The 12,128-nt window shown below is 36.8% G+C and overlaps 1 protein-coding gene across 7 annotated transcripts in view; it reads right to left on the minus strand.

Moving 5' to 3' along the window:
- Window positions 1–12,128, minus strand: part of NBEA (neurobeachin) — a 508,722-nt gene that overhangs the window by 26,299 nt on the left and 470,295 nt on the right. For 5 of the 7 annotated variants that reach the window (XM_030475974.1, XM_030475969.1, XM_030475973.1 and 2 more), the window contains 2 exons: window positions 3,200–3,289; window positions 1,518–1,710 (listed from right to left, as the gene is read on the minus strand). In XM_030475974.1, the coding sequence (XP_030331834.1) occupies window positions 1,518–1,710; window positions 3,200–3,289 (283 nt within the window). The remainder of the gene's footprint in view (window positions 1–1,517; window positions 1,711–3,199; window positions 3,290–12,128) is intronic. The other 2 variants (XM_030475972.1, XM_030475970.1) reach the window with 1 other exon arrangement.

The following is a 12,128-nucleotide window of genomic DNA, read 5'->3' on the forward strand; positions in this document are numbered from 1 at the left end:
AGTATTAAAATACCAGGGGACAGTTTCTGTATGTCTCAATAATTTATGATATTGGCTTTTCCACTGAGGACACTGTCAAAAATATATATATATATATAAAGTTTTGTCTTTTTTCCCCCTCCAAATTCTTTGCTTTCATTTTAAAGAAATGGGCAAAACATTTTTATATCTAATGCAGTTGCACCTGATAGAGTATCATAAATGCATGGATTTGTGAAAGGCAATCAAGTATCCTGTTCTGTTCTTGTCGTATTCTCTAAACCACCACACAAATTTTGTTTGTAAACAGAAACAAGTACCTTGCAAATAAATGTGAAATTTAATATTCATGGTAACATTATTTAAATGTTCAGAATATAAGTAATACTAAGCCTTATATTATTATTCAAGAATTCAGAATTATATTAACTTTACTTGCTTTGATAGTTCCTATAATGCATGCCTATAAGGAAATTTCCATTCGTTCCTCTAATTAAGGCTTGTAACACCAGTCTTTGGCCAGCCTTGTGCATAAGAGGTAGGATTTATTTCACCTGACTTGAATTATTCACTGAGGAGATGTTTACATTTAAGCTATTGAAATCCCTAGGTAATCTAGAATCTCTTTATATCTGATGGAGGCAGATATCTAACCTAAATATTACAAATCCCTCTCCAGGGGTTTCTCCTGTGTGTAAAGAGTGGAGGATTTTTCTTTTTTTGTCTAGTCCCTAAAAGTTCCTGAGCCAGCTACTGAGTCACACTCTCAAATACCAGGTACTTTCTTGTTTCTCCCCAAAATTCCAGATACTTCAGCATATGGATTATCACAGCAGGAAGATGCCTCAGAAAATGAAACCTGTTCATTCCCACATGCACCTCATAGCCTCACCACCTATTTAGCAATGCCTGGGACAACCTCAGCACCTGCAGGTCCAGGTAAGCAGAGAGGACAGTCCTAGTGGCAATACAGAGAGGTGAGCAGAGGATCTGCAGGGGAAATTTGGGATGACCTTGATGGATGGGCTTTTGAGAGGGAATGAGGAAAGTTCTCTTCTGAATAGTTTGGTGTCCAGGTGCTTAAACTTCCTTAGGATCCCACATTACCTAACAGTGACCCGGGGGAAGGCTTATGACAAGTTCCTGGACAGACCTAAAATCTCTCTCAAGCAGCAGATAGTGATGTATGCTCTCTAGCATGCCAGTATGTATTCCTGAAACCTGGGACATATTAATATTGGCTGTGTCAAGAACAGCTGCACTCTCCTGAAAAGCATTATATCAAAGGCTGATCCTGATGTAACCACAAATCGATTGGCTGCCATGGTGATGTGCTGCTCTTAGGGAGAGTGTTTCTAGGAATGACACCAGAGAAAACACAAGCTTTGATTATTTGACATAAACCAGAAAAAACAATACATTTTTTGTGCACAGGCAGGTGAGTGAGATTAACCCACATCTAGCTAAATTGCACTCAAAATTAAAGCTGTTCTATTAAGGTCTTCAAATTTGAATAAAAGGTGCCTGTGAGAACCTACCTACTGTGTTGTGCCACCGATTGACTGCAAACAGCCTGCTGCAAGTGACGGTCACCACGGCGGGAATGGTCAGGTGGGGCAATGTGTTGGCTGCTACGTGTGTGACGGGGGAATTTGATGGGAACTTCAGCACCATGATGACATCCTGCTGCATCTGATCTTTAAACATGAGTGGGCTCTGTGGAAGGAAACACTGTTGAGTAGAAAGGAGAAGAGAGCAGAAGAAAACAGAAGGGATAACACAATTAGTGAGAAGGTCTGAGGGAAAACAAGGTTAAAAAAGAGCAGGCAAGCATGTGCACATACAGGGAAAACAACGCTACCTGCACACCTACACTAGTGATGGAGGAGAGCAAGATCAGAAGCTATTATGGGATCATTACATGAGGGCAAGTGGAGAATAGGCATGGTAAGGGTTATCATTACAGGGTGCAAAATGACCATTAGCATTAATTAATATACAGTAACATGTAAAATTATACAGCAGTTAATATCCATACAATAGAGATACGATTCAAATAAAAGAGTTAATGCATCATAAATATAAATGCTATAAATTACAATGATTGAAAAAAGACATTTTAAGAGGGACTAAAAACCTCACAGATATTTAATTTTTGTTTATGAATTCTTTATATGAAATACAGCACTTCTAAACATAGACAACTTAATTCTATGTAAAGGATATACTTATTAGGGTGTCACTAATTATAAACCAGTTTGATGATTCTACAAGTGACACAGTTTCTTGTACATGGATAATAATACTGTTATTAAGTGCTGGTTTTAATGTTATTGTTTTCAACCACTGTTTTAACAAATAGAATTATTTCTAGAAGTTCAAATAATCCTTTCTACTTGTCTTTAAACTATTAAAAATATTATTCATATCTTAAATATAGAAAATAAATACTATGTACCTTTGACATCTAGACATTACTTAAAATAACACAGCTAACGCTTCCAGATCAATTCCCACTTTTGCAGTGTACAGCTAAATAGAGTGATTTCATTGTAGATAGATAAAATGATTGAAACTACTGCACATCTTACTGTCAATTTACAAAATTTACAAGATAATATCTATAAGCATTTAATCAAAGGCACTGAGGGGCACAGAGATCTGTCTTGTTCAGTCTGGCTATTTCATGTAATTCTTTGCAAGAAGCACAGAGAAGAATGTGTTTGGAATGAATTTCGGAGTTCAAATTGAAATTTGAAATGTACATTGTATTCTCCCGGAGGAATAGGCAGGAAGATTCCAGCAGGATTTGAACTCCCATAATTTTTCTCAAGCAGACATTGTTCAAAAATCAGCCCCTAACAATGCATCCTTTTAAACAAAACAAAACAACATGCTCACTCTAAGAAAAGCCTGCAGCCACTCCCACTACTTGCAGGAATAAGAATGTAAATATGTATTTATCAACTGTATATTTATGAAAATAAGGTCTTTTTATACAGTATTAGACAGGAACATCCAGGACTATAGGAAGCTAAAGCTATTCAAACCTCCACCTTGCTCTGCTAGAGCACTGCAAGCCCTTGCTGTCAGGAGAAGGTATGGCTGCATGGGCAATGGAGGGCATTAAAAGTGGTGTTTAATGGGTGGGTACTTTATGACCTACAAAGGATCCTCAGGTTCAAAGGGAATGCATTCCCAGCCAGCAGTTACATCTCACCAGGTGCATGGCAGAGCTCCGAGGTGGATGGGGCTCAATAAGCAACTGTGATGGCGTCTGTCCAAAGTTCTGTATCTGCGCCTCCATGGCCTGCGGGCAAGGGAGAGAGACTGTCATGAGCAATATGCATCAAGGAGAGAGGTCAACACACTGTGTGACAGTGCAGGCATATCCCAAGTCAGCCATGAAAAAAGTCCAGAAAATTCACCCGGTGCTCTCCTCCCAGGCTGCAGACTCATCCAAGTGTTAGTATTTTGTAGCCAAGCTTTGCTTCTCCTTTCAAGCATGCTTTAGTTAACCAACTAACCATTCTCATTTCCAGTAACTGGCATTATATGTGAAAATGTTAACCTGTGAGGACATGCAGTTCAGGTCTTGAGAGAGCTTTGTTTTTGCACTAAAAAGAACATATATACCTTAGTAAAGTCCTTTGTAAGGAGAAAAGTATGAGGATCTCTAATAAAATAAGCCTCTGGAATCTTAAATGGGAGGGAAAAAAACCAAACTGAGAAACAAAATTCATGTATAAAATATAATAAAAACAAAATACTTACTATTTCAACAACATTAGTAGGCTAAAACAAAAAAATGACGGAAACAAATCTTGACAGGCACATTGAGACTAATGTATAAATCTTTCCAAGTTGAACACATTCACTGAGTATTTCATGCTTAATTTTATTGCTGCTTTTTTTTTCTCATGGACTTTCAGGATTCACAGGTTTGAAATGAAAACTTAGCAATTTGAATACATTCTTCAAGACTCAAATCTACTTTCAGAATAAAACTGGAGTAATTCGATAAGGAGTAGAATACAGCCCATATGGAGAGATGCTTCCACTACTCAAACAGTTCATAAAAAAAAAATGTATATTTAAGATATTTTCTTTAAAATGTTGGTAAAAGATTGCTGCTTGTAAAAGAAATATTGTTAAAGAACATGCCTTATTTTTCAGACAGATACTATTTTATTTGACCTTGAAAATTGAGAATAAAGCTTTCATAGAAAACTAAACTGGCAGATTTCGAAATGCACTGTGCATTATGTACCTATATATTTACTGTTCCCTGCACTACTGATCCTTAATATTTTTCTTGTGAGCTTTATGAATTTTTCATTTGCTACCACATAAGAAACATGAAAAAGCACCAGAAACATCACTGTCTTGGTAAATGACATTATTTCTTTCAGACATAACATGGTAAGAAGCACAATAAATACTTCATGATAAAGAAGAATCCTTTTAATCTATATATTTTGTAATTCCTACAAGCCAATCTGTGTTTTCCTCCACTTCACAGGATAGATGTAAGAACAGATGTTAGAGAGACATTTCCTCACAGGTCACTAATGTCTACCACTCTTGATGCCCTACATTGACAGGTATATAATGGAATACCACAAACAAACATTTGCCAAAAAAGAAACTTAATGCAAAGCCCAGTCAAGCAGCTGAAGGACTTTCAATGGGTTGTAGCCCTAGTGCATTTGATGCTGTAATTATCCCAGTACAGGTGATTTCTTGTTTGCTGACTAATTCAGAGTGAACTTCACAGTCCAAGGCAGAGCGTTTCTTGGGATCTGGTAAGCATCTTGGGTTTTATTAACATTATTTAATGATAAATTAATTTAAAATCATAGAATAATTTTATCCAAAATCAACATGTGTGTGTGGGCATATGTGTGTACATGTGTACATGTCTATACAGCAGCTATCTATGCGTACCACATAAATAGTATCTCTTCACACACAGTGTAGACACCTTCACTCATGTAGACACTTTTTATACAGGAACATAGAACTCACATCATGTCAAATCGAAAGTAGTATTTTCTATTTCATTCAGTACTCAAGACTGATCTGCCTGGTAGGGAGAAGGGAAAGGAATGATACCTGTTCGTGAATTTCATTTTCAAAATGGCAAAGACTAATGCTAACAGTATCAGGCACTGTGTGATATATGCTTCCACCCAGATCTGTCAATAATATTTTCAGAAAAGCAATTTCCATTTTTCTTTTTCAAATAATTAACAAGGTTAACTTAATTTTAATTTTTTTTAAGAATTCTCTGTTGAAATAAGAGTGTGAATTGTATTTGGCAGCAATACTGAACAGAACCCAGATATTCCTTTCCCATCACCCTTACAGTGATCTCTTAAATGATACTTCTGTTTTCTCATAGGCACATTGAAATGAATCATTAATTTATTTTTTTTTCAGTGCAGCCCAATTCTAATTTATACATTTACTTTCATGTTGTCTAGTTTTGGCAGATTCTGAGAGTTTGCCTGTAAATTCTGCACATGTAAACTTTGCTGGCTCTGCCTCCCAGTTCAGGTGGATTTATGATAGTAATAGGGGAAGAGTAAGAGAAGTAGAATACAAAAGCTTAAAATGTAACTGTCAAAAGCTACTGCTACTTTACAGCTGAAAATATTCTGGTAAATACTCACATACTTCACACACCCATCATTTTAAAACATTTAAATTAACACCAAGTCCTTCTGTATCCAGAACAAATGCAGAATCAAGACCTTGATATTCTGGGGAATATTGAATATTTTTGCTGGCTTGCACTTAATAAGACAACGATCTTTCCCCTGCTGAATGGATAGTAATATTATCTTTCTCTTTCAAAAGTACCTTTTGTACTTTTTTGTACCTTTTGCTCTTAGAAGCAAACAATGTTTCTTACAAAATACCTGTAATATTCAGCTATGTACTGAGACTATAGATTGCAAACACCACAGATGTGCACAGCTACAACTAGTATCCCTCTCTGGAGCTCACATTAAAAAGGATGGAAAAACCTTGTCAAAACTTAACACAGAAGACAAACATAAGCATAGGAAATAAAGCGACTGGCCCAAGGGTATTCCTAATGCTGCCTCCTATTAGATTACTTATCACAAAATAAAAAGCAGGTACAGAACAGATCTGTGAATAATAATGTAATACATTGATTTGTTTACAAGAGAACTCTGGCTGTATCCAAAATTAATCTGAAAACTGGTAAATGTACACCACATTTTTTCTTGAATTGTAAATCATCAAAATTCAGATTTATTTAATGGTCTTAAAATTTTCATTCTAATTAATCAATTCCTTTTCTCCCATGAGATCTTGAGTATTGTGTGCAAAGTGCTATCCCACTCCCTGAGACGCTCATTCTAGTCAATTTTATACAAATTTTAATAAAATAAAGTTTATTTGTATTTCACCTTCAAAGGTCCTTCGTATAGAACCAATATAAGGTTGGAATTCAGAGGCTGCCAGATTTAACACTTTTGGAACAGCAAAATGGCAATAATATTAGTTTTTGCTTTGTTATAAGGTGTTGCAGAAAAGCTGTTTAGTGGGCTGATTTGAGATTCCCTACTGTTTTTAATACACATAAAAAGAGATTTGTATTCCAGACACTTCAGGGAGTATCTGTTAGGATCTGATCATGTATTGCAAAAGATAAAATGGGTCTTAGCCTATTATCTGATAATCATAGGTCAGAACAAGGAAAGAAAACATATCTGCAAACTTGCTGGCAGTTCAAAGTTTAAAATGAGTAGATCTCACACATCCTAATTTATGCAATCCAGCAAAACACAACTTCATAGCACTTAATATTGGCCATTTAACAATTACATAGATTTGTATTATATGTTTGCATATATTTTGGTCAAGAAATTAATATAGCAAATCATCCAATCTTATGAATGATACTAATCTTAGACACAATGAGCTATATCCTCAATGTATTGTGCTCAAAAGAAATACATTATTGGTTTTCAATTTTTATGCTTAAAGATAGCCTGTACATTCACAAGGACACTGGGATGCTCCTCTGCAACCTGGAGGATCCATCTTTAGTGTCAGCTTCCTGTGGAATGAAGAGTTCAATACATCTGTTTTGCTCATTATGCAGTCTATTGAGGTATTTGCATTTTATTTCTTAATTCTGGTTGAAAGAAATACAAATCTGCCAATAAACAATTCAAGCAATGTTTCTCTAGGTGTACAAACTATTTTTAGTGGTCAAAGGCAATGACTCCAACAGCAAGCAGTGTAACTCAACAGAAGTAGAGCTGCAGAGCAAAAGAGTTGGTCCCAGAATAGACTATGATATATTTTTATAGTTGGAAGGGACCTGCAATAATCATCCAGTCCAACTTCGTGACTGCTGATCAAAATTTAAGGCATGTTATAAGGGCGTTGTTCAAATGCCTCCTAAACACCGACAGGCTTGGGGCACCAATCACTTCTTCAGGAAGCCTGTTCCAGTGTTTGATCACATTCTCGGTGTGATCAAAGAAATGCTTCCTAATGTACAGCCTAAATCTCCCCTGGTGCAGCATTAAAACCATTCCTATGTGTCCTACTGCTGGCAACCAGAGAGAAGACGAAGCCACCTTCCTCTTGAGGAACCCATGTTTAAACTGTGCCCACTGTTTTCCCACCAGGCTGGCTCTAGTGTGAGCTGCAGACCCCAACAGCGGATGAGCTCTGCTAGCTTCACCCCTGGAGCACACTGCTTCTGTGGCTTGTAAGCCAGTTCAGACACTCCAAAACTGCTCTGCAGCATGAATGAAAGCATGATCAGCAGATTCATTTCAGAAGCATAGACCTAATCTAAATGAAAATGCTAAAACTGACTCATCTGACACATCAAAGAAGTGAAGGTTTTGTTTCCTCTTTGACATAGCTTTGCAAAAAGGGTAAGCCATGAACCAGTTTATTTTTAACATACTTCTTCTCTTAAAAAGTTTTTTTAAAAATGCAGAAGATATTCATGGTCCATTTCATTTGCAAACTCCTTTTGCTGAGAGAGATGCCTGGTGACTACAGAAGAAACATAAAAGCACAAGCACTTTTACTTGGAATTACAGAGGCAAGAAAGAAATTCCTAAAAACAGACTGCATTGCTGATAGTAACACAATGGTTTTATTCTTACGTGAAGAGGCCTTGTTTTATCCATCTTCACTGATTTCTACCATAATCAGTTAAACTTTCTAAAATATGTACGATCTGATTTTCTCTATGGTTTTATTACTTTTTTTTTAATATAGTAACTCTATTTATTACTAATTCCCACAATCCTGGTGTGTTTTGTTCCTCTTGTGAACCACATTCAGGTTTTTCTACAATCCATTTTCCCCTGCGCATGGGGGCTGTGTCCAATGAAGAGTGAAAATCTGTAGGCATTTGAGAAATATGCACCACAGCAATAGTCATCCAGCTCTGCTTTCCTGAAAGTTTATTTCATTTTTGCATCCAAGTGAACACAGGAATATTTTATGTGCTCCCTCACCCATGCAGCCAGCATGCTCAACAGCCCCCAAGCACTGTCTTCTTCAGAGCAAATATGATTGACAGCCCTTTGGTGGGTAGCATAAGCAGCTTGAAATGTTACTGTTTTGTACAAGTAGTGTGAGATACTGCTTTTTTATTTGCATCTACAGCTGCTAAGCAGCATCAATATCTTTTTGATAAGTTAGGTTAAGAGTATTAATTTCCATTTTATTATTGTATGTTTGGAGCAAAGAAGTGCTATAGTTTAAATTCAAGCAATGACTCAACTAGTCTGGAGGCTTCGAGACAGTCAGTTATTTAATCAGGATACTCAAGGGACTGAAAGATGGGCACATTTCTCCACAGGTCACTATTTTATTAATTTAACAATGGAGTAGGGGCAACCTTAAGCTTCTTCCCCTCACAGGAGGTATCTCATTGGATCCAGTGTGCAATTAAACGGCTCCCTAGCAGAAGACCGATAGCTCAGAGCTGACCTTCAGCCTTCTCCCAGAGTCAGCCCACCCCTGAACTTCTTCATTCCCCTGTGAAAGGAAATAGTACTACGAAAGGAATGAGAATGTGAAAGGCAAGATCTCACGTTCTCTTTACACGCATGAGTCACATTGGTGACCTTATTTGTCTCAGGGAGCGCTGCCTTTTAGCTTTCACATTTACCTCATTCAGCTGCTAATTGTGATACCTAATTCTTCCCTCTTTCACCTTTATAGTTCTCCCATTCTTGCCCCTGGCAGTCCAATATGCCTTTCATGATGCAAAACAATTTTAAACACTCTGGCAGCTTAAGCAAGCATTTGGTTAATACACTCCAAATGGAAAATAAATTCAATACATCTCACAAGCAGCAAGAGAGAAGGTAAAGCAAAAATACCACAAAGATGGATATCCTGCAGCCAGGGCAGGTTTAGCTGAGAGTGTTCCTTACTCTTTCAGACTTACTCTCATTTGCAAAGATCCTGTGTGCCTGAGCACAAACACTTCCTCTCTAGCAGCCCAGTCCCCTGAAAATCAGGGAAAACTTCCTTACACTGAAAAGGGCTCATGTCAAAGAGTGAAATCCTCTCCTTCATTCCCCTCTGGAACAGAACAGAATAGAATAATCTCAGTTGGAAGGTACCTACAACGATCATCCAGTCCAACAGCCTGACCACTCCAGGGCTGACCAAAAGTTAAAGCATGTTTTTAAGGGCATTGTCCAAATGCCTCTTAAACACTGACAAAATTGGTGCATCAGCCACCTGTTCCAGTGTTTGACCACCCTCTCAGTAAAGAATTGTTTCATCATGTCTAGTCTAAACCTCCCCTGGCATGGCTTTGAACCATTCCCACACATCCTACCACCAGTTACCAGAGAGAGGAGACAAGACCTCTCTCTCCACTTCCCCTTTTTAGGAAGTTGTGGAGAGCAATGAAGCCACCTCTTACATAAAAAACATTTTCTTATTCTCATTTCATGCCACTATTTTCTTCAGTTGAACTATTGTATTTCTTATGTTCATATTAGTAATAATTCCTGTCCCATACAGGTTGGTAACATTTACTCTTGTGTGTGCACTGATGTCATGCCAAATGAAATCATCGCTCTGTCATCATTCTCCCATATCTGTATTAAGTTTATAAAAGAAAATGTTTATTTCTTTGATCAGTAAGTTACTGAATACAACGCGTTAGTAAATATTTTACTGCTAAGTTACTTTTGTGAGAGATGTAATAGCATGATACAATAATTAAATGTATCTATACATAACTTCATTGTATCAATATGTAACTTTATGCCCTAAATAGTTAAGGTTTTGAAAAACCTGGGCAATTAGATTTTATTTGTAGGTGACTGATGATTTCCCTGTAATAATTTTTGTATTGTTACATAATGGACAACCTCAGAAACTATTCTTCTCAAACTGACAAGTAATTTTATTTTTTCTGAAGACATTCCCTCATATCTTTTAAAAAAAGTATTTTTGTTGTTGGTTTTGGATGATAAATATTTAAGGGGGCTGACTGAAATAATTTCTCATCACCTAAACTCTACCTATATAATGAAACACTTCCATAGGCTTTTTTTTGTTATTCATGCACAAACACTTATTGTGACATTCAAAAGGCTACATGGACAAAAGCTCTATGTGATTTGTTGGGTGAGAGGCCAATCTAGATGATCTTTCCCATCTGGTGTTTAGGTCTATAGAACAAGCTTGTCTTTGACATCTCGATTCTGCAATGCAAATTACTAAAATGTACACCTGAAACATAGAATTTCCCTGTCGATACTAGTCCTTCGTATTAGTCCCTTACATGATGGTAATCAAAGCATCACAACATGCAGAATTGCAGATGTGTCCTAGGTAGCATTTGCAAAACAAACCAAACCAGTTCCATTGTCTCAATGTGCCTCCTGTTGTATAAATCATGTTAAGAGGAAGTACTCACTCTTAGCTCTCAGCAAGATCTTGCTCAGAACATCATCTTCTATTCTGGCTAAACTGTTTCTTTCTTCCTGAGTTCGTGTCACCAGTTTCAACAAGTTCTAAGACATACAAGTCCTTGTTGTTACCAAAACTTCCCTTGAAGCTATTCTTACCTGCGTCTTTCAGAGTTTTCCCTTTTTTTTTTTTTTTATTATTCTACCATTACAGCCTTAGGTTTGTCATACCTCTTCTTGATACTACTGCTCAGGAGTTTTGCTCTTAAGCTAAGCATTCCTTTCCTCTCCCTTATGTCATTCTTTAATTTATTTTTCTCTTTTGAATATAAAACACAAGGCAGGATGCTGAAATCTTAATTTATGCTTTTAGATCTCTGGGATGGAATTTTATTTTTTTAAACAGAGCAAACTTATGACACAAATATTCTTTTCTGAAAAGGCCCCTTGGATTCCAAGCATATTATCTCCAACAGTGAAAAGTTATTTCAAAGCTTTTCTAAAGCAGAGATAAGTTAGTTACATTTTTGTGAGTAAGAACTAAAAAAAAAAATCCTCTGAATTTCTAAATGTAGCTTCTCTTCCGACTGGAATCACTGCAGATTTTCAAAGTCTACAAAAAAGCAAGTGAAGGAATAAAAAAATTCTATTAAAACTGTCATTAGCATCCCTTAGTTGGCAGTCACTAAAATTTACAGACATTTAAAAAAAACCACTGCTGCTGTCTAGGATGCTACAATTGTTTCCACATGTGAAAAGCAGTGAGTAATAGCCAGAAAGTGTGAAGTTCCAATTGTGCTAGGCTAAAAATTGTCAGTAGCATTTTTCAAAACACCATCAACTGCATTTAGAAACCTGCTAAATTTTACAAGTCAGAAGTACTTAAAGTCTTTTCTTTTGTTTAGAAATGCCTAACTAGATTATATTATACAGTATCTCAATTCAGTAATGAAAAAGGAAGTCCTCAAAGTCAAGACAAAAAAATCCCAAAAAGCTCTGGGAAGGCTGCAAACATAATTTCTCTGCATCAACAACTATACCAAGATCTCTCTCTTCCTGTGGTAGTTCCTTCACTTCCTCTATAAGGCTCTCAAGGACTGCCTTCCTCACCTTTTCCCTTCCTCCTTTCTGTCCTTTTTCCCTCTTTTTGGTTCACCTGGCTTCTCGTGCTTCGATTGCACTTTGGCCTCTTTCCCGCCC

Source organism: Strigops habroptila, chromosome 2 (assembly GCF_004027225.2).
Source record: "Strigops habroptila isolate Jane chromosome 2, bStrHab1.2.pri, whole genome shotgun sequence".
NCBI lineage: Eukaryota > Metazoa > Chordata > Aves > Psittaciformes > Psittacidae > Strigops > Strigops habroptila.